The sequence below is a fragment of the Amblyomma maculatum genome, chromosome 1 (assembly GCF_055883805.1).
Source record: "Amblyomma maculatum isolate TAMU_Amacu chromosome 1, ASM5588380v1, whole genome shotgun sequence".
Lineage (NCBI taxonomy): Eukaryota > Metazoa > Arthropoda > Arachnida > Ixodida > Ixodidae > Amblyomma > Amblyomma maculatum.
Window position 1 is genome coordinate 302,112,959 of NC_139344.1, and position 23,853 is coordinate 302,136,811.

The following is a 23,853-nucleotide window of genomic DNA, read 5'->3' on the forward strand; positions in this document are numbered from 1 at the left end:
AGCTTCATTCGATCGTGCACGGCCGCACTGACGAAGGAGCGCGCGCGTGAGCGGATTGTTGACTGTATTATATTCCTCGTACACGATAAATGTTCGATGTTGATGACGGACTTTGTATAAACCGTAAGGGGCGAAATGTCAGGACCTGCCGGTTGCAATTGACGCGGGCGAAGCTAAAAGCGAGCGCGCGTTTCCCTTGCGCGTGAACGGCTGTAGCGGATGAGCAGCAGTGGGGCGGTGGCGACCCCACCGAGGTGCGGCGGGCGGTTGAAACAGACCCCATTGGAGAGGCCGTAAGAAAAGAGAAGCGCTCTCTCCCTCGAGACCGGCCGTGGCAAGTTCAGGTTAGTACATATACCTTGCGCTGGGCGCCGCTGTGCTCTGAAACCCAAACGTGGGCTACTTGGGTGGTGTGTAGTGTAGACGATGCATAGGTGGCATGCAGCATAGGCCGTCGTAAGCTGGCTGGCCACGGAAAGTATCGCGTGTTGCAGCCATCGACGTGCTACTGCTCTTCGTGCTCTGAATAAATTGTAGAGATGGCTGGAAGAAACGATCCAGGCAAGCTGACTTCGCTTCTGCTGCAGCCACCCAACTCTTGGAATGATGGGCCCAGTGGGAGCATTCTGATGCCGGTGACTCAAATGGAACCCGCCAGTGATGGTATGGTCTAACATATTGCACTATGGCGGAACTGTAACGACCCTTTGGTGTAGTTATCGTTTGCAGGTTGCCGATTTGTGGATGTGAACGCATTATTACAAGTGTGACCACACTGCAGCTCATTTATGGATGCACAGCGTACGGACGATGTCACTGCAGATGAGCTCCGCCGGGTTGTTCTCTATTGAAGTTCGTTGACAGAAGCGAAAAACGTTAGTATTGCGTGAAATACAGTCGGGCCTTTGAAGGTCTTGCCATATCAGCAGTTATGTTTAATTTTTAGACCGATAATAACTGCGTGATGTGCGATAAAGACCGCAAATTAATTTGACGTCAATTATTTACTCGTTGGTTTTAGGAACTACGCGTGTCACAATATTTGTGACGCTTGTATGGGCATATTGAACAGGCCTGCACGACGCAAAATGAACGAAATCCAGACGAAGCATTTTGGTTTCGAATACACCTCATTCCCTTGCCTGCTACTCCTGGGCTTCATTACTATAGTAGGATACAATTTAAAGAAATCACTATGTAGTATTTAACTATAGCAAACAAAGCAAGGCCTTTTTATTTAGGTATCAAAAAACTACTCACAGAGGCAGGTTTGTGATTTCTACTGTGCAGGAGGTGCGTACCAATTTCCCCAGGAGTCTTTCTCTCAGCTGCAGCAGCCGCTGAGAGCACCACTACACCAGGTACCTTCGGTTGGCTCTGCACCACCACAGCAGGAGCTTGCACCACCACAGCAGGAGCTTGCACCTCCACCCATGGGTGAGCATGTACGACCTCCAGTGGCATCCACTATGAATTCTTTGTGTCACGCCGAATCAAAAAGAATTACCGGAATTGGTGCACCAGAACACACATTATTAAGTGAACGAATTTTCAAAATACAAGCAAACCAAAAATTGCCTTTCCTGGTCTTTCCCATTTCACTCGCCCACTGCGGAGGAACCAATCATCATCATCATCATCATCAGCCTGATTATACCCACTGCAGGGCGAAGGCCTCTCCCATATTTCTCCACTTAACCCGGTTCTGTGCTAGCTGCATCCACTTGACCCCTGCGAACTTCTTAATCTCATCCGCCCACCTAACTTTCTGCCGCCCCCTGCTACGCTTTCCTTCCCTTGGAATCCAGTTTGTTACCCTCAGCGACCATCGGTTATCCTCTCTTCGCCCTACATGTCCTGCCCATGTCCATTTCTTCTTCTTAATTTCCACTAGAATGTCGGTAACTTGAGTTATTTCTCTGACCCACTCTGCACGCTTTCTATCTCTTAATGTTACCCCTACCATTTTTCGTTCCATAGCCCTCTGGGTTGTCCTCAACTTAAGTAGAACTCTCTTGGTTAGCCTCCACGTTTCAGCCCCATAGGTGAGTACAGGCAAGATGCAACTGTTGTATACTTTCCTCTTGAGCGATACCGGTAAGCTGCTAGTCATAATCTGCGAGTGCTTGCCAAATGCGCACCATCCCAATCTTATTCTTCTTGTTATTTCCTTTTCATGGTCCGGATCTGCGGTTACTACCTGTCCTAAGTAGACATATTCGCCTACTACTTCCAGTATTTCGCTACCTAATGTAAACTGCTGTTCCTTCCCGAGGCTGTTGAACATTACCTTAGTCTTCTGCATATTGATTTTCAAGCCTACCTTTCTACTTTTTCTATCTAGGTCATCAATCATTATTTGCAGTTCATCCCCCGAGTTGCTTAGCAAGGCAATGTCATCAGCAAATCGCAGATTACTGAGGTATTCTCCATCTACCCTTATCCCTAACTGCTCCCATTCCAAGTCTCTGAATACTTCCTCTAAACAAGCTGTGAATAGTACTGGGGAGATTGTGTCTCCTTGCCTAAGAAAGGGGACACTAAGGACCTTAAAAATTACAGACCAATCAGCTTACTGTCTGTTACGTATAAGGTATTTACTAAGGTAATCGCTAATAGAATCAGGACAACCTTAGACTGCAATCAATCAAAGGATCAAGCAGGGTTTCGGAAACGGTACTCTACTATCGATCATATCCATACCATCAACCAGGTGATAGAAAAATGCTCGGAATATAACCAGCCCTTATACATAGCATTCATTGATTACGAAAAAGCATTTGACTCAGTTGAAACCTCGGCGGTGATGCAGGCATTGCGAAATCAGGGGGTAGACGAGCCGTACGTGAAAGTGCTGGAAGATATATATAGTGGCTGCACAGCAACCATAGTTCTGCATAAAGAAAGTAACAAAATTCCCATAAAGAAAGGTGTTAGGAACCAATCAAAACAGTCTAAATGAGCACACCACTACCACGGCCGCTCGATGGAAGCGCACTGGGTGCGGCCTGCTGCGTCGCGCTGCCGTCAATGGGCAAGCGCGTCCTTGGAGAGTTTACAGTTGCGCCCGCTATTTCTGTTGAGGGCGCCACTGTTCGGGGACATGTCGCCGCCGGGGTCGCCGGCTCTGAGCGCGCGGTTTGCTTCCTTTCTGTACGCGTTCGCCTCATGTCTGCGTGGTAAACACAAACTGTTTGTGTGCGCGTGTGCAAGCACGTTAACGTTGAGACGGAATGCGTTTGTTTTTTAAGGCGAAAGCCGTTCTAGGCTCATGGAGCGAAAGTCTGTGCTCAGAAGCTGTGGCTGTAATCTGTGCACTGGTGTGTCAGTCGCAAAAGCGGACGTGTAAGGAGGGAGATTAAGAATGAAAATGATTGATGGTGATAGGTAATCAATAAAAGTTATAAATAGACATTGATAGAGGTAATGACTAATGCTAATGACTAATATGGGTAATAATGACAAATGATTTGTAATGACCAGTATATCAAACTATCACATGTAATGACCGCAACTGATTAGAACGAGTACAAGTGCTTACCGATGTGTGGTAATGACTATAATAGCTGGGCATGACATGTTATTACTGCTAATGACTACGAAATGACCAATATGTGAAAGGATGACATGCAATGACCACTGCTGTTTCTAAATGAGCAACCTGCTTAGTTATGAGTGGTAAGGGCTACAGTGACTACGCAGGCAGACTCATCATGACTGGGAAACGACTAATATATCAAACGACGACTTGAAATGACGAACTGTGACAAACGATGAGAGGCAAATGATAGGACAAGGGTAGGCTTTCGCCGTCCTCCGCTTAAGAGACATCTAAGAGACCCTCAAATTTTATCTGCTGAGCTCGCTTCAGACAAAGGCAGTAGCGAGGAGTGGAAATTTGCACTCGCTTCCTCTGAAATGAAAGCGGCGCTGAGGTTAAAAAGTCCAGTTGCTGAAGCATAATGCCCTATCAGCTGCCATTCAATTTGCTACAAGGGACAGCAGATTGGGCTTGTTGGTGATTAATTATAGGTTAACAGTGAAAACAGCGTGACGGGAACACAGGAGAAGAGGACGGCACCACCGCGCTAGTTGTGTTGTCCTTTTTCTTGTGTTCCCGTCACGTTGTTTGACCACTTTAGTTACCAGGGAGCTGGTCAGTGAACTAGGATTTCTAACGATGTGTTGTGAAGCAGATGAACGCGATGAGGTAGCACCAGAAGCTTTTGTCGCAGGTTATGTTGCGAGGACATATCAGAAAACGGTACGAAGCGTTTTTTTTTTATATAAGCATACAATTTGTGCTAAATTTTGCAGCGCTAGTCTGAGTGGCCTTGCAAGCATAGGAGCCTCTGCATACAACATTTGTTTATACTCTTGAGATTGTTTGAGTCGATGCGATAAACCGAAAAGCCACGTTCCACAGAAAATCCGGCGCCCGCTGTGTCGGCGGAAAGTCGGAAAAATACCTCTCTGGCAACAGGCACGTTCGTTGGTGATATGGCGAGACACCTTTGGCGAAATGAGAACACATGACATGTTCAATGTGGCAGGAGCTGCCAAATCAGAGAGAGTCAATAAGATGTAAGGGTGAAATGGGAATTATTGGAAGTGGGACCCTTAGATCCCAAGTCAGGCACACTATACTCTTATAGGGCACATTCGTACGGCTTCGGTAAAGAGGGGCTTTATATAGCTATGTGTAGGGTGCTACTTCATATAATGCGGTGGCTTAAGGCTGCATTCTAATGATATGCGACAGAGGCAGCAATTACGGGATGCTGTGAATAAGCAGGTAGCAAAGAGCGGGTACTCTAACGAGGCTCTGCAAGGAGATTTAAGAACCCCAAGTTTTGTTTATCACTACCAGGTTGTCGCTTAATTTATGTGATATTTGGTAATGGTTTTGAGGCGACATGTCAGTCGTGCAAAAGCCTGTTGTAGGAAGTATGAGTCAACTGGACCAGTTACAGGTTGATGAAAACCAAAGACAATGGAGGCTTGATGTACCCTGCAAAGGAAGTAATCAAGCTTTGTCATCTTACGAGCGCCTTCATTAACAGGGTGATGAAGTCTGAAGAGGTCCGGCGAAGTAGCAAGCTGTGTAAACTTTTGATTTCATCATTGTTTTCTCACTGTAAACAGTACCTGATGCTAATCTATGAAAACAATGATCGTGCCCATGCTGAGGCGCTATGCAAGATATTGTTAATTTGCGGCACCCACTGATAGCGAGCTGAGCTGGAAATGTCAACTCATCAGTCGAGCGACATTTATGGCTATGGCATAAACCTCTCTCAAGAAAAGGTTTCCGTCTGCGGTTGGTAATTTTCTTCCTTTTTTTGTGTGGCCATTTAATTAGCGCACTCGGCCGCTCGCTGAATCTCGACTGCAGTTGCGCTCTGAAGCGTGAACATTCTTGTGACCGCAGCTAAGAGTTTGACAACAGGAACACTCGATGCGTGTTCTTCCATTGAAAACTACAAACCAGCAAAAATTGTACGGGTTTGCGAGCAGCCAATAAAAATGGTAATAAATACTTTCGGCGCATATACGTAGCACCTTGAGGCAGACCGGCTCTATGAAGCGCGCTTAGTTCGGTCATGCAAAATGCGGGAAGCCATGACGGCCTTCTGGCGTAAAAAGTTTAAGGTCTCCAACTGCGTCGAAGATCGCAGTTTATCATGTAGATTTAACCTAATAAACATCTTCATATTTCCAACGTAACATTTGTCAGAATGAGATAGACAGATTGGTTACATGTCGCATTTTCACAGAGGTTGCTCACAGTAGGACAATATACTTTATTGGATAGCGCTGTCAGCTTAGAACAGGTTGACATCAATTGGTGTATAAAAGCTGCATGCAGGAATGAGTAAATGGTAGGAAAATGACACACGGAATTCGCGACATAGTTAAGTGGTTATACATTAGGCTACCATGGCAGCTGAACAGCTTCGAATTATTCACAGCCGGGTGACATTTTCGTGTGACAAACAACTTGATCCGAATGCAACATCACGGTAATGCGAGCTCTCCATCGAGTGGCCTTGACCCACCGTCGCATTAAGTTTTTCGGGGTACACTCCAGTATACATCGTCGTCGAGCAAGCGCTAAGTGCTGACATGGTCACACTAGACATGACAGTATTTACTAATTCCTGTTGCCAAATTGTGTGAAGCGGAGTTCTTATATCCTTAAAATAAAAGGCTTCTACCACGCCGACGCCTCCCTGAAAGCGCAGCCAGGCGCAGCTCTCCGCGCGCGGCTGTCCCCGAACGGTGGCGCCGCGGCGGTGGCGACGGGAAGTAGGCGCCTCCCGCCGGTTTCGGGCGACGTAGCAGGCCGCACCTAGTGTGCTTCCATCGAGCGGCCGTGCCACTACAACATGGTTTCTCATGGTTTCCTGTCCGCTGTAACACGTTGTTGCTCAAGTTGACGACCTCTCCTCCATGGCTAAGACCGTGTGGGCACCTCGCAGAAATGGAACGAGGAACAAAGAGACCAGGAGCAGGCAGAGGAAGGAGACATTCCTTTGTCACCATGCACCCCCAACCTTTATGCTGGGCGTCTGCTTCTGCGGCTCATGTCTTACGTTAATTTCGTTGCATCGCATTGCTTCTCTGTCATACTATATGTTGTTGATAGTTGGTCAAGCAGGTGTCTGCAGATAGCATAGTCCCAGTTCATCTCCTTTGGCTCCTGTGCCCTCCCTTACTGAACGCTCTCTTTTTCGTTTTTCTTTTTTTTGCTCACTGCGCGCCCTTTCCGATGATGAGCTTGACTGCTTGGTTCACGACGGAAGGTTCGAGGACATTGAAGCTACATTGAATGCCCTTCCTCCAGATGATCATAAGCACAGTTCTAAGTCGCAGCTTATATTGCAGTATATGTGGCTTGGAAGTTCATGCACAGATTAAAATGCAGTACTTGTTCTGCTTATTTCATTTTGAGCAAATCATGCACGCACAAAAATGAGCAAATCAATTCATCTCAATCTTCGACCACGGAGGTCTTCTTCATTCTTCGGCGGAGCTTGCAAAGCTCCTAAACACGCTGGAAGAGTCACATTTTTTTTTTTTAGCTCAAGAATTAGGATTAATGCGAGCAGCATCCGGGATTTTGCGATGTTTTTTCAAAGCGCAGAGGTTCCCGAGCCTGGATGTCCTACCCATGATAGAGAAATGACGCTTTGCATAGGGAAGTTCTACGTCCAGCTGCGATTCCATTTTTATGTGAAGTCAATAAACCAAGAGCAGAGCTCTAAAGCAGAGCAAATAAAGCATCTGAAGGTGAGGAGGTGCAAATAATTGTTTTTGGGGGCTCTATTTAATGACTCCGTCCGCGTCTTGTGTATTTTCAAATTTAGCAGCTTAATTAATTCACGTGCTCGTAGTTCAGTGACATTTTCATATAATTCCGTAGCACTTCATATGTTTCGTAGCACTTCATATTCTTGAGCTATTTATTTATATTCACTTAAGTCGCGAATTGTTTACCCTGCTGGTTTTTGAAGTTGTCCGCTGTGTGGTTTCGTGCATTAATTGTATGATCTCTCGCTAATCTGTTCTGTATTTTTTTATACAACTGCCTGTTCATGTGTATCCACCCACATTCAAATAAGTATTCAACAGCCCCTGACATAATTTCTGTCTCCAAGTAACCTTCACATATCCCTATTTACATGTGGCGCAAACAGTTGAAGTACGCTAGCCTAGCCTAAAACACCCTCCATTGGTTCTTCAATCACGCGAGCGTCGATGGGGGACCGCAGACTCGCCCACATAAACCGGCGCATTCGATAATAAACATCTATGTGATCATAAATATACGTTAGACATTCGTCATTAGACCTCCCGTTAACGTTTGAGAAATAAAGTACCGAATACGTTCAGGAAATTTCTTAGTGTTGCTTGTCAGTTCATCGGCAATCTGTATCTGATTCGACACCAGAAAAGCAGTCTTAAACACAATCCTGCATAGTCATGGCATGCTCTTGGATTCCCGGCAGATTGAAATTATGACATCACAATGTTTTTCAACATCTGATTCTCCCCAAGCCATTTCTGTAGGAGAAGAGAGGCCTGCGTGTCTCACCGCTTATAGATAAATTCCCTGATGACGGCCGCTTTTATACGGAACTAGTTCATTTATTCATGCGCAGAATCAGTTTATTGCATTTAGGCAAGCTTGTGGGAGCTAAAGCGACACAATTTATTGTTGCATGCCTTCGGGGTCCGAAGAACTAGCGTTGACGTAGGCAGTTCACCTAGTTATCTGTTAGCGCTCATGCGCTCCTATTACACACAGCGCCCTCTCTCCTGTCATCGCTGAAACGACCAGCTCAGCGGTGGCAGACGGCACACTTCTAGAACACTATATCCAGGGTAGAACGAGAGCCAACGTTTCGACGAGTGGACTTGTCCCAGGCGAAGGCACGTCCACTTGTCAAAATGTTGGCTTGCGAACTGAGGCTCCCAGTGCTCTTTTAGATGGTTGTGAAGCTCAGGGTGCAGCATGGTTTGCCGTGTCTCCAAGACAAGACCAATTCGGCTGATATTTTTTCCGGTTTCTGTAGTAGAAAAAAAACTGCTCCACACGATGCTGTATAGATTTTGTTGCACCCACTCACTCTTCCCTTGTTTTTTCAGGTGCCTTGTTATGGTCTAAAAAAGGTGTTCAGCAGCGCTGTCTAGAGGTGGTGGCGGATTCTGTTAGATGAGGTTGAAAATTTCAATGATACAAACTGGGTGGTCCGTTGTCGATGATGTCCTCTTCCGATACCAAGCACTGCAAAAATAGTCCTTAGTTTTTCCGCTGTCTTGGCTGCAGTTTTACCCATCTTGAATAAATGTCCACGAGAACGAGCAACCAGTGACGGTTGCAGTATGTGAAGTTGAGAAGAATTCTCTGCCACTGACGTGTCAGCCACAAAGTTAAAGACAGGTGCAGCATTTTGAGTTAATTGGCAACTGGCGCACCCCCTCACTGTCCATGTCTTCCATTTGCTTTGGCCACGAGACATGATTTGAAGCATTTTCATCCGGGTCACCCGGTTGCACCACGTAATACAGTCACTGTCTGTGGATAGCTCGTAATGCCTAGTGAAGTACAGCACAAGTGCTTCTTTAATTACTTTGGAGGGTCATCCGTGCTGTGTGTATAACAATACTTTAGACAAGACCACGTCCTGGCTGGTTTCTTTGTGAATCTTATCAGCCCCTACAGGCAGTTGATCGGTCACCAAAAAGAGCTGTATATAGTCGCTGACGTCATTCTCATTTTTAGTGGGATTGCATTTGCAACTGAGTAGCCTTTCCGATATTGCCACGTGTAGTGATCTGCTGCTAGCAAAAGCATCCATCTTCGTATACGGGGTTCCAAGGTTGATATTGGTTTATCATGCCAAAGCAAACCTTTCAGAGGTAGATAGGGAAAGTGTTTTATCCCCAGAACAACAAGCTATGAATAACCCATCCCTCTGGCTATGCGATGCGCATGATACAACATAGAACAGCACTGCTCCTTAGATTGATGCCACTAATCTGATTGTTTTGGCGGGATCGCAGAACGACGTGATGTTCTCACTCATTAGCCGTAGCGTGCTTTCTTGGAAACAGTTAACTGACCAATGCCAGCTTTGGTTCGTTTCCAGTAGATTATATAGTGGCTTGAGCTTAGTGAACATGTTTGGAATGAATTTAGCATAAAATACGTCTAGCTCATGGGAGCTGGAACACTCTTGACAGCTTTCTCTGTACAAGGGCTTTACTTATCGTTAACATGGCCTTCACAGAGGGTTGGAAAAACTCTCCGTGGAGCTTAAATCTTGCCTCAACAGATGCTGCTGGTATGAGGACGTCATCCAAGTAGCACAAGACTCCTTCCAGTCTCTTCAGCATCTCATGCGTAACAAATATAAATCGCTGCTGCACTTGAAATACCATACGGCATATGCACAGATACTTGAACAAGCCAAGGTTTTGCCAAAAGTAAACCATTTCTGTGAATCTTCATCAACATGAAGCAGCTGGTATGCCATGGTCAAATCAAGCATAGTAAAGACTTTCCCACCAACTAGTACTGTGCAAATATCCTCTGCAAGTGGTCTTTATGGAAGGATTCAAGGTGACTTTCTCACCTTATGCTCAGACATTGGCGTGGCCCAGTTGCTCTGTAAGACCGCTTTAGAGCATCTTTCAGCGCATGGGGATGAGTTTTGCAGAAGACCGGACAATTTTCACGCCATAGCCCTTTACCAAGAGCAAGCTAACTTGTCAAATTCCACATACTTCTGCAGCGGGAATTTCATGTTTTCCTCCGCCTCTACGTAAAGATGTGATTCCAGTTTAACCTGATTTGTGCCAGCCAATCTCTCCCTAGTAGTCATGACCAAGTTCCAGGAACGACAATCACAGGCAAAGTTTTCTTTTGACCTTCATATTCATACTCGGCACATACATGCGTCTCTCTGGTCATCTCGAAGCAGCATTCCACAGTAACTCCTTAGTTGAGGGTACTTTTTTAGGCTTTGCTTCCATGCTAGTTGAGCGTAGATCTGCTCGCTAATAATGGATACTGCTGCTCACATATGTATTTGCATGTTCAGTCTATCATAGATAAGGCCTGTTTAACTTGACATGAAAAAGCTGCAAATAGTCCAGCTCGCTTTCATCTTTGAGCGCATTAACCACTTTGCCCTTTTTTTCCTTCGCTAAGTGTCTTGCACCAGTGGCATCGTGCTTCACGATACTTGCATTCGTTTGCCTCATGCGCTTCACCACATTGGTCTGCTAGGATAGCCATTTTGTGGTGCGTTTACCCCTGGTTTCCATTGTGGATTAAGTTCTGCTGCTTTTGCTACATTGCGCATTGTTTCCAAGTAGAGCTCTTCTTGAGCAGCGTTGCTTGACTGGCCTGGAACCAAGCAGTCACATAGTGCGTTTTCTAGAAGGTTCCCGAACGCGCAGTTCTTAGCTCAATAGCGGACTCTGCGGCAGTTGAACCCTACTACCTAGCTACCCGGTGCGTAGTGCTCCTTCAAGATTTCGATCAGCTCCTTGAACGACTTGTCATTGGATGTAGAAGGCAGGTCCTTGAGATTTCCCTAGGGCAGTAATGAGCGCATATTTCTTCCAGTTGCTGTCCTCGATTTGTGTTACTTTCCACTAATGTTTGAAACATTTCACATATGAGTTGCCTTCAATGTAGGAGTCCAATTCTCAAAACTATACAGCCTAACATATTGTCCTCGTTGACAGATGATGTTGCAGTATACACACACCATGAAAGGATGCCCTTTATTATCATACATGCAATTATCTAGCATTTGGCAGTTGTTGATGCCGACACTACAATAGCCTACCATACCACCCATGCCAGCTCCATATTTGAGGAGCCCTCCACTACATTTGTAAAAGAATTTCCAGGATAAGGCTGGTTGTCGTTCGTGCCACAATTTTAAAAAAGCTTTCTACATTCAGTGAAGAAAAAGAAAAGGTGCCTGCTTGCCACATACTCTTTGTTGGCAGGTAATTCTCGCCACCTTTATGACCTCCCTTGCCCAACAGGGGAGCTTACATTGGGCACAGGTCTCGCCACCTCTTCCCCAGGTGATCCGCATAACATTATGACCCCCGGCCAAAGAGGGCTATATCAAACCATGGCACTGCATTAACGAGTAAATCAGGGAACATATAAGGTCCAGGCTGTCAGGCTCTTGTGAGTCATGCTTTGCTCGTGTGCGGATTCTGCCTACAAATAAAAATACCAATGCTAGGGAATTAATCGAAGCACTTTTTATCGAGGAAAAAAAAGGAAATGTGTGCATTAGTGACAAGGCTGAGAACAACTATTCATTATTATATCTAACCTGAAGCATGATAGTGTTTCATGCATGTATGACGGCGATATATATTTGTGCTTTTTGCCTCCAAACAAATCAGTTATGAAGGGTGCTGAGCCGGTCTTCCATCTTTGTGTTCGCGCATCTGATCAAAGGTGAACAATTTAAACTTTGACTGGAAACATGGCTAGAGAGACCTATTGCCACAAGAAATACTGAAGACATTTGTTTCCGTAGGGTGAGCATGGAGTCCCTTTTGATGCTGAACATAGCTGCAAAGAGCTTTGAAAAATCACTTTTTACTAGGACTGAAAATGAGACAGAGTTCCTGTGGTTTTTGTGTATCCCTTTTAATCTGCGATTGTTCTGTCATCTTCAGCAGTAGCTATGCTATATCTGTCAAATTATTATGTTCTTCCCTAATATATTAGAGGTCATGTATTCTGCAATGTTTCAAAATTCAAGATGTGTATACACATTTACCACAGTGTGCCTGATAGTTCCCTGGAAAGGGCTGTTGTTTAGTAGTGAAAGGAAGCAAATAGGACTGTGTTTGCATGATTGTACACATGGAGGTGAGCAGTTTCTCATTGCAAAGAGGGGTTTGAAAGTTGTCATATCTCTTTCCTTAGATGAGAGTTGAGCTAGTGGATACATGTTGACAAGGAATAACAGTGTTGAGACAAGGAATGCAAAAAGGACAGCGCTGGTCCTGTGGTCTTCCTTTATCTCAATGCTGCGGTTCCCTGTAGTTTTCTTAGGTAATTGCTAACAGGATTATAGCAACATTAGACCTAATCAGTGACTTCTTTTCTGAAAGTGTGCTTGACAAATGGTCATATATGGGTTGTTCAAATATAGCTTTAGCTGCTTACTTGGGAACAGGTCCGCCCATGAACTTCCATCGGCAGAGTCCAGCATCGTCATGCTTACCGGGGGACCCGAGTGGTGGCCCTCTGACATCTGAGTACACTCCAGTGAGGCCCCACTGGTTCTACAGTCGGGAGATTGAGCACAAACTGGTCTGGATGCCCTTCTCGCTGCTGGACTCGGCCAACTTGGAGGCCTCTGGCAGCAGCCGAGTGGTGACCACAGATGGCGGGCGGTATGATGTGGACGTGGGTGCCCGGCTGCGCTACCCAGTCTACTGGGAGGAAGCACCCAGCCAGGTGCGGCGCTGCACCTGGTTCTACAAGTTGGAAGGCCAGAACCGCTTTGTGCCCTATGAGGAGCAGCTGGCTGGTCTCCTGGAAGAGCACTACCGGCACTCGATGGCCACGGGCAGTTGGCACCAGACGCTGGAGCTTCCAGGCAACCAGACTGTGGTGATGCACAACTCAAGCGTCATGGTGCACTTCCTCCCCTCCAGCCACCCGGACGAGTGGGGGAACAATGTGAGCGAGGGCCAGAGCCGGCCTCGGGTGGTCAAGCGTGGCATCACTGAGGTGGACACCATTGAGGAAGGCGAGCCCAGTCAGATCGACCATCTGGTCTTTGTTGTGCATGGAGTGGGCTCTGTGTGCGACTTCCGCTTCCGCTCAGTCCAGGAGTGCCTGGACGACATTCGCCACATTGCCCTGGGGCTTGTCCGAAGCCACTTTGGAGGACCCTCGCGGGACGGCTGGATTGGTCGCGTTGAGTTCCTGCCTGTCTCGTGGCACTCCACACTGCACAGTGACACCACGGGCATTGACCAGGTACTGCGGCACATCACTCTGCGGAGCATCCCCAAGCTGCGCCACTTCACCAATGACACCCTGCTTGACATCCTGTTCTACACGAGCCCCGTATACTGCCAGACCATTGTGGATACGGTGGGCTCCGAAATGAACCGGCTGCACCGCCAGTTCATGGAGCGCAACCCAGGATTCAGTGGGACCATTGCCTTGGCTGGCCACAGCTTGGGGTCGCTTATCTTGTATGACATTTTGTCTCACCAGTTCGACACAGTCTTTGTGGCCGAGCAGAGCCCGGCCACTGAGCAGCCGTCGGTCGAGTCTGTGTTCCAGGAGCTCCAGCTGGGCGACTACATCTCCAAAATTCAAGAGGAGCAAATCGACATGGAGACCTTGGTGAGCTGAACTTACTAATTTGCTGGCAGTTAAACCTAGTTATAATGCAGTTGAAAAAAGTGCACCAGATGCAGGCATGAAATGCACAGTGGAAAGGCCTGGTAAATATTTACAGTGAGCCTTTGTGATCCCACTGGTAGCATAACTGCAGCCACTCTAGACCATCCTGTTGTTTTGCATTCAGGGACTTTTGCAGTGCCACTTGGTGTTATGACAGTGCATTCTGGAGCAAATGCAAAAAATTATTTTGTGCGCTTCCAACTCAGCCGCAGATATTGCTTACTGTTGCATCATTTCGTGAATTGCAGAAGATTTTCTTGGCGAGCCGGGAAATGCACTAGTAATCCAGTTTGGCACACTCTTCAAGTTGCCATCGAGGGTCTTGCTTTGGATGACCTGTTTCACATGCATTGAGTCAGTATATATTTTCTTTGCATGTAGTACAGTCGAATCAAGATGTATCGAACTCTAAGGGGATCGCGAAATAGTTCAATATAGTGTTAATTCGATATGCAGAAATCATCTTGAGATGCCTCTTACGATCGTGAAAAATGATACCATATTTGTCGCGTAATTAACCTACTCACATAATGAACCCACGCTCCACTTTTTCCCAAGAATTTGAAAAAAAAAAAAAACCGTTAAGGTTGGTTTAGATGCTAGCGATTGAGTGAACTAGCGACGAGCGGCAGCAACAGAACGAAAAATTTCCAACTTGTTGGAACTGTGTCGCTTTTGCCGCTCGAGCTGCCGCGACAGCTCAAAAAAGGCTTTTGCGTTGTTACGGCAAAAATCGCGAGTTTTTTGTTTGCATGTGAAACAGCCTTTAGTTGGTGGCGCGCCCCTCCGTTTCTGCCGTCGCATCCACTGCTCAATTATTGGCAGCGCGCCAAGATGCTGCGCAGCGATAACATCACAGTGTGTTTATCTTTTGATAGCTCCTGCAGTGGCAGGGAGCGAACTTGGCAGAGTGCCCGTGATGGCTTGATTGCACAAGCCTGGTTCGATTTATCACGCCGCGCTTGGGGCGTAGTCCACTGCCACAAAATCACTGAAAAGTGTGATAGCTGCATAGCCGTCTACGTTGTCTTCAACTTAAGTAGAGCCTCCTTCGTTAGCCTCCACGTTTCAGCTCCATAGGTGAGTACAGGTAATATGCAACGGTTGTATACTTTCCTCTTGAGCGATACCGGTACGCTGCTAGTCATAATCAGATCTGCGGCTTACTAAATGCGCTTCCTCCAATCTTATTCTCCTTGTTATTTCCCTTTCACGGTCTGGATCTGCGATTACTACCTGTCCTAAGTAGACATATTCGTCTACTACTTCCAGTGCTTCGCTACCTATTGTGAACTGCTGTTCCTTCCCAAGGCTGTTGAACATTACCTTTATCTTCTGCACATCGATTTTCAAGCCTACGTTTTTGCTTTTCCTGTCTAGGTCATCAGTCATTCTTTGCAGTTCATCCTCTGAGTTTCTCATCTAGGCAATGTCTTCAGCGAATCGCAGATTACAAAGCTTTAATACTTTGGCATTTCTTAATCAAATATTTCGTCTCCTTAGACAGCTTACCGGTATCTTCTCTAACTATCCTACCGCCTACTTCTACAGCGCACTCAGTAATGATATCTCTGAAACTATCGTTCATTGCTTCTAGGCTAATGTTGTCATCCTCTGTTAGACCTGAATAGTATCTATTCTGTAGCGAGATCCTGAACTTCTTTGCCCTCCCACTCACCGCTAATTCGTTGATGGATTTCTTTCTTACTAATCTGCTTCGTTCCCTCTTTAAATCCAGATTAATTTGAGACCTCACCATCCTATGGTCGTCACTGCATTGCACTTTCCCGATTACCTCTACATCCTACATAATGGCGGGGTTAGAAAACAGTATGAAGTCAATTTCATTTTTAGTCTCCCCGTTGGGGCTTTTCCATGTTCACTTCCGGTTCTTCCGTTTGCTGAAGAAGATATTCACGATTCTTACGTTATTACGCTCTGAAAACTCAACTAGTAACTCTCCCTGCTATTATTAGAACCAATGCCATAGTCACCACTGCCTGGCCTCCTGCCTGCTTTTTACCTACCTTGGCATTGAAGTCGCCCATTAGTACAGCATACTGCGTCTTTACTTTCCGCATTGCCGATTCTACATCTTCGTAGAAGCTTTCAACTGCCTGGTCATCATGACTACATGTAGGTGCGTAGGCCTGTACAACTCTCACTTCACCCCTTATTAAGCCTAATTACGATGCCTGCCACCCTCTCATTAATGCTATAGAGTTCATCTATATTACCCGCTATGTACTTATTGACAAGGCAACCTACTCCTAGCTGTCGCCTCTCTGGTAAACCTCGATAACACAGTACATACCCATCCTTCAGTACAGTATATGCCTCATTCGGCCTCCTAACCTCGCTAAGCCCTATGACATCCCATTTCATACCCTCTAGTTCTAACAGCACTGCTAAACCAAACTCATTAGCTAGGGTTCTAGCATTAAACGTTGCTAGGGTCAGTTTCCAATGGTAGCATGTCCAGTGGAGCCAGAAATTCTTGGTACTCCCCGCTGCTTCATAGGTCTGACCGCCGCCGTGGTCAGTTGCTCCTCAGCTGCTGGTGACTAAAGGCTGGAATTTTATAGAACTAATCATTGTAGGTTGCGGCCAAATACTGCACCAGGGTGGTCAACTCCTGTTCTGCTGAGAGAGTGCATTGCCGGAGGTGTTCACCGGCATCAGGTCGCACCCCAAACCTGTTTATGCAATCCATCGACACGGAAATTTTTTTTTTAATCCAGCGGAGCATTGCACGACACCGGGATTCGAACTGCAGTCCTTGCATGCGGGGCGGATGTTCTACCTCTACACTACCGCAGCTGTTTTTGGCATGGTATGGGTTACTCAAATACACCACAGCGACGCAGTCTCATACTACCACACTCAACCTTCCTGATCGTGACTTGCCGTTGCAAAAATTACTTGGCCACTGTTTTACGCTACCTCTACTCACAGATACCATATAAATGCGCGTAAAGGCCGCACCCGTGTTTTGGCTGCACCCACTATTTCTCGAAGCAAATATTAAAAAACAAAAACCATGTAAGGGCCACACCCGAATTTTCCACGACCCATGTGGAAATGGCCTTCCAGTTGCCGCCCACGAATGGCGGCCAAAGTCATGAGTAATCATTCATCCGATGCAAAGTTAGCCCGTATATACCACGCAGGTGCGTGCCAGTGGTATGGGCATGGTGGCCAGACATGCTGAGGATGCCTGTGCAACCGACTGTGAGGGCACACACCCTGCATACTCACGATCCTGTGTGACCTTTCAGGCAGAAAAGAGAGTGATAAATTTGAAAGTAACCGAGAATATACCTACGGAAAGGCACGGAAGAAACATAGAGTGCTTTCCTCTGCTCCCTATGCTGGTGCAGCCCGTAGAGGGGCCAGGCCGCGTCTAGTAACGGTGGGCACACAGTGCAATGCTGCTGACGTGCTTTCACCACGCATCATCACTAAGCAGCTGCAACAATCTTTGCAACCCCGGAGGTCACTTTCTCCCAGACGTCCGGGACACCAAAGACATCTGAGAGGAATTTGGTTCCTCTTGAAAAATCTCCTGCCTCCATGCCTTCACCAAAGGCGATGGAGGTGAGCATGGACTCTGCACTGCCAGTGGCGCCTAGGGAGTCCACCAGTGAGAGGTGGTGCCTGCTGGATGGCTTCATATCGAAAAAATATACGCCAGTTAAGCCACCTGATAAAGGCGGCGAGTCTTAAACCCACTGTCTCTTCCGCATTCTGCACTTACAAAAATGACTACTGAGAGCATCATTTATTGGAACTGTCGAGGACTGCTAAATAATCTTGATGATGTATATGAAATCTTCGCCGAGCACCAACCAAACATACTTTGTCTGCAAGAAACCCACTTAAAACCAGTAGACACAAGTTTCCTCAAGCAGTATCTTGTATTCAGGAAAGATAGGCAAGGCAGCACTCGCCCCTCTGTTGGCGTTGCCATTGTAACGCAAAAATCGATCCCATATCAAAGTATCTCACTTAATACAGACTTAGAGGCAGTGGCAATACGAACCTTAATATTTGGTAAAATAACAACGGTGTGTTCTCTGTATATTCCTCCAGGTTATAGACTATGGAGTGAAAGTTTTGAAAAGCTGATTGATCAACTCCCAGAACCGTGGCTGCTGGTCAGAGACTTTAATGCACACCATCTATTATGTGGATGTACAAGAATGGACTCTTGAGGTGGGCTAATTGAAAAATTCTTATTGTCCTCTGGGTCATGCTTACTTAACACAAAAGAGCCAACATACTACAACATATTACATAACACATACACATCCATAGATTTAGCTATTGGCTCCACAATGCTCTTGGCAGCTGCAGAATGGGTTGTTAATAACAATCCATATGGAAGTGACCATTTTTCGATCTCTGTAAAGTATGCTGGTAATAAAAGTGAAAAAAGAAAATGCAGCCAACTGGGAGATGTTCAGGGAACACTCATCATTGGCTTGTTCATCAGTTACTGACTTAGGCGTTGATGAAACTCAGTGCTTGATCACACTGCATATTATAGAGGCAGCAGAAAAATACATTCTACAAATGTCAAGTAAGCCATGAAATAAACGCAGAATGTAAGAGTGCTCATGAAACTCAAAACGGCATGGTTGAAACTACGCTGATACCCCACAGCCGATAACCTAATAGCCTTTAACCCTTTCGCTGTCACGAACGTACCAGTACGTTTTTGTGCTTCCCCCCCCCCGCAGTGTCACCGATGTACCGGTACATTCTCTATCGTGCATTCAAAACTTCGTGCTTGAGCGCAAAGCTGGCGCGCTTGGACAGGCTGCGCCATCTGTCAAATCTTTCTACAAGTCCGTATTTTCGCCCCGCGTTGTGTTGGTACGTATATACTGAAGAGTATGGAGCGATCGCGCCCACCCCCGTCATCTTCTTTGCTGGGGGTGCAGTCGCTCCGCGCACGCTACTCTATAGCGCTAAGGGATCATGCGGCGCATGCGTGTGGGTACGGGTTCAAGGGTTGTTCTGCCATGTGCTGCAGGTTTGCAGCAGCAAAGGAGGTTGTTTTAGCTTCTTTCCATCTCCCTCTGTCATCTTGAGTTCACAACTTGCCATGTATCTCCGTTGTGTGGGCCACCGAAAGTGCGGCATCCGTGCGCGCGGTTGCTTTCGGATGGCTGACTGCGCGGGACGTTCAGCCGCGGACTGGAGTGATGGCTCTTTTGACTATAAATACGTCGAGCTTGGATTCGGTCTCTCAAGAAGTATTGAGCAGTTTTTTTCTTATATTATCCTCATTCATCTAATTTATATTCAGGCTGATAGTGATGATGATGTTAATTAACAACACCTGCAGAACACTGAATTGTGCATATCCCATTGACAATGTTATTTGTATAGCAATCATAATAAAAAATAAATCTCTATGCTCGTTACCTGAAACCAAGCCGACACTGAGGGTGCATCACGACCAGAAACGCCGACAGCGAAAGGGTTAAGTGTGCAAAGGCAAATGGCAGGCATGTTTGCATCTCCAAGCGAGAAAGCTGGTCATCATTCCTTTCTTCTGTGAACTCTTATTCTGATGCACACAAAGTATACAACATAATAAGAGCACTCAAAGGATATAGCACTCTCCCAACACCCCTTGTCAGCACCAGTGGTGACTTTCTTGAACATCAAGCAGACACATTAGGGCAACACTTTGAATACATATGCAGCTCAGCACACTATACAGATTCCTTTTTGCGGCACAAGGCAACTGAGGAGAGGAAGCACATACATGATAAAAGACCATGCACAGGAGGGTACAGTAGCCCTTTCACCATGCAGGAGCTGAAGATTGCACTAGGCACATGTGGTAACATAGCACCAGGTCCTGACAGGATCACATATGGAATGCTCAGGCATCTGCATGTGAACACTCTTGAAACCCTACTCTGCCTGTATAATAAAATATGGGCTACAGGATGCTTTCCTAAAGCATTGAAGGAAGCGATTATTATCCCAATATTAAAACCCGGAAAAGAACCCACACTTACTGCTAGTTATTGGCCTATTGCTCTAACCAGCTCTCTATGCAAGCTTTTTGAGAAAATGGTAAATCGTTGCCTTCTTCATTTCCTTGAATACAATGGTCTTCTTCATCAAAACCAAGCTGGTTTTAGAGCTGGGCGGTCAACAGCTGATCAGCTCATTGCATTTGAGTCTTATGCAAGGGATGCTTTTGTACATAAACAACATTGTTTGTCTTTTTCGATCTTGAAAAAGCATATGATACCACTGGTGCTATGGTATCATCCGCGACCTCTTTTTTCTTGGCATCACAGAGAACATGTTGACTACAATACGAAGTTACTTGTCTGAACGGACCTTCAAAGTTCGTGTTGGAAATGCATACTCAAAGCAGTACATACAGGAAAATGGTGTCCCTCAAGGTGGTGTTCTCAGCTGCTCACTTTTCATAGTCAAAATGAACTCTCTAAAAAGCATGCTGACAAAACCCATTTCTTGTTCTGTATATGTTGATGACGTCCAGATAAGCTTCAAATCTGAACGGCAGATTCAGCTTGCTGTTAACAAATTGTCTAGGTGGCCTGATGACAATGGGTTTAAATTTAACTCTGAAAAGAGTGTTTGCATACTTTTCTCTAAGCAGCGTGGCATCAGAAATGACCCCAACACTACACTGAATGGTCAGAGCCTTGCCTTTAAAAAGGAACATAAATTTCTTGGCGTAGTTGTTGATGAAAAACTTTCCTTCATTGCCCACATAAAACAGTTGCAACTGAAGTGTCTCAAAGCAATGAATCTGCTACAATTCTGTCTCACCAGTCATGCGGCACGGACCGCAACTGCCTTCTAAGCCTTCTGAATAGTGTAGTTCTATCACACATTGACTATGGCTCGATGGTCTATGGGTCAGCATTATCCTCTGCTCTAAAATTGCTCGATCCCGTGGACTACCTCGGCCTTCGCCTCGCTACGGGCGCTTTTCGAACTAGCCGAATTGCTAGCCTTTATGTCGAGGCGAACCGATGGTCACTGCAACGAAGAAGAAAATTTACTTGTGTAACTTATGCTATGAAAGTACTATGCCAACTGATCATCCATGTCGCCGGCTCCTTCTCAAAACAACTAGCACAGCACTTTTCTCAAGAAAACCATCTCTAACACCACCATATCCAATCAGAGTTGCCACACATACCCTTTCGCTGTCGCGAACGTACTGGTATGTTTTCGTGCTTCCCCCCTACAGTGTCACCGACGTACTGGTACGTTCTTTATCGTGCATTCAAAACTTCGTGCCTGAGCGCGAAGCTGGTGCACTTAGACAGGCTGCGCCATTTGTCAAATCTTTCTACAAGTCCGTATTTTCGCCCCGCGTTGTGTTGGTACGCATATGCTGAAGAGTATGTAGCAGCCGTGGCCACCCCGGCCACCTTCTTTGCTGGGGGGGCGCGGTTGCTCCACGCGCGCTACTCTATCGCGCTAAGCGATCATGTGGCGCGTGCGTGCGGTTAAGGGTTCAAAGGTTGTTCTGCCATCTGCCGTAGGTTTGAAGGTTTTTATTTTTATTCTGTTGGTGTGTCTGCTAAGACGCATCACTCTCCAAAAGGTCGACACATGACTCGATTGCTTCTTTCGCTCTCTTTTGCCACACCCTTGCTTGCGGCTAGCAGCAGGAAAGGAGGTTGTTTTAGCCTCTTTCTATCTCCCTCTGTCATCTTGATTTCACAATGTGCCATTTATCTCAGTTGTGCGGGTCACCGAAAGTGCGCCGTCAGTGTACACGGTTACTTTCGGATGGCTGACCGTGCGGGACCTTCGACTGCGGACTGGAGGGATGGCTCTTATGATAATAAATACGATTTGAGCTCGGAGTCCGTCTCTCAAAAAGTATCGAGCAGTTTTTTTTATCCTCATTTATTTAATTTATAATCAGGCTGATAATGATGATGATGTTAATTAACAACACCTGCAGAACACTGAAATGTGCATATTTCGTTGACTATGTTATTTATATAGGAATCATAATCAAAAATAAACTGCTATGCTCGTTTCTTGATATGCTCGTTCCCTGAAACCAAGCCGGCACTGGGGGTGCGTCATGCCCAGAAACGCCCAACTGTGAAAGGGTAAACATCTGGACGTTCCGGTTACCAGTCTTCATACAACTTCCATGAAAGACTTAATTCCTCTTTGGGAAATACACGCTGTTAATTGTGACCTATTGTTCCTTGAAGTCGGGAAACATTCGTCCTCTATTGCCATACAGCAGCCCTTCATGCCACTTCAGGCAAAATACCGTCTGTTGCAGAAGTTTGCGGCCCAACGCGCCGGGCAGAGGAGCAGTAGCGCTCCCGAGAGGCGGCACTGCGCCTGCCGGCGCTGCTTGGTGACGCAGCTATAAAGAGTGAGGAGACTTGTTCTCTTCCCCTCATCCCGCGGCTGAGAGCAAAGATGTGCGATATCAACCGCGGGATGAGGAGAAGAGAACAAGCCTCCTCATTCTTTATAGCTACGTCACCAGGCAGCGCCGGCGGGCGCAGCGCCGCCTCTCGGGAGCGATACTGCTCCTCTGCCCGGCGCGTTGGGCCGCAAACTTCTGCAACAGACGGTACATATGAAATGAGTATTACACTGATGCCTCAAAGTCTGCTCAAGTCTCTTGTGCAGCACATCGACCACAGTTTTTACAGTTAAAAACACTGAACAGACATACAAGTATATTTACCGCTGAATGCTGCGGTATCTTTTTAGCTGTGAGACACATTATAGAAAAGAAAATACAGACATCGGTCATCTACACAGACTCCCTCAGTGTTCTAACGTCCCTATCCTCTTGGAAATGGCATAATAAAAATCCAGTCCTGAATTCTTTTTATAACACCCTTATGTCTGCCCATAAACTAGAACTTAAAGTTACACTGTGTTGGGTGCCAGGCCACCGCTGTATACTAGGTAACGAGGCAGCCGATAGGCTTGCTGTATCAGCTGCCCTTTGAAACACTACACACATTGACAAGATAACTTATCAGGACCTCAAGCCACACAATAAAAACATGGTTTAACAACAATGGCAAGAGGAATGGGAAACAGCAACTGAGAATAAACTGCACAATGAAACCAAGGATAGGCAGGTACACTAAAGAAAAACGAAACAGATTTAAAGAAGTAGCTCTGTGCAGGCTGAGAATAGGTCACACATATACAACACATTCATACCTTTTAACAAACTCTCCTTCACCACATTTTTCGAGATGCGGTTACCGGCTAATAGTGCTCCATGTTTTAATTGAATGTCCGAGACTTAAACAGCAAAGGAGACGTCATTTTTCCGAATTGCACAAGAAACAAATACCCACACATCCGTCCATCTTTCTTGGTGATAATGCAATGTTCCCTTTAGATAGAGTTTTAAATATTTATTAAAAGTAGGCTTTTTATATGGATTTTTTATCAACGTGCGCTGCTTCCTGCTTCCTGACCTGCGCAGGAACTGATGTCAAACATGGTACGAGTAGGCCGTCCCTGTGTGTTCCAGCCGAACCTATGAAAGACACGGAGAGGGCCGTCATTGTTTCTGCCGTCTGTTCTACATAACCTCAGAGACTCTTGACAGTCTCAGAGGCCATCCTACCTTCCTAAACTAGCGACGCTGGCGCATGCTGCGAAATGTTGCGATTGTGGCGGTGTAGGTTTGTGAGGCACTACAACAGTGTTATGCTTCTGTACATTGCACACATTTTAGACCTTCGCACGGGTTGTTGGCCGGTGACTGCGTTATGGCAGAGTGCATTGCAGTTGCTGACGTGTTCATTTCCTTACTATGCGCCCACCTGAAATGCTTCCTCTTATTTTCTCGCTATTGGCCG

The 23,853-nt window shown here is 46.1% G+C and overlaps 1 protein-coding gene across 6 annotated transcripts in view; it reads left to right on the forward strand.

Moving 5' to 3' along the window:
* The first annotated feature begins 379 nt into the window (after window positions 1-379).
* The window catches only part of PAPLA1 (Phosphatidic Acid Phospholipase A1), an 88,508-nt gene continuing 65,034 nt past the window's right edge, over window positions 380-23,853 (forward strand). For 4 of the 6 annotated variants that reach the window (XM_084605077.1, XM_084605860.1, XM_084606641.1 and 1 more), the window contains exons 1-3: window positions 380-663; window positions 1,291-1,437; window positions 12,732-13,918. In XM_084605077.1, the coding sequence (XP_084461203.1) occupies window positions 540-663; window positions 1,291-1,437; window positions 12,732-13,918 (1,458 nt within the window). In that variant the 5' untranslated portion in view covers window positions 380-539. Of the gene's footprint in view, window positions 664-741; window positions 876-1,290; window positions 1,438-12,731; window positions 13,919-23,853 lie in introns of those variants that run through there. The other 2 variants (XM_084605447.1, XM_084607961.1) reach the window with 2 other exon arrangements.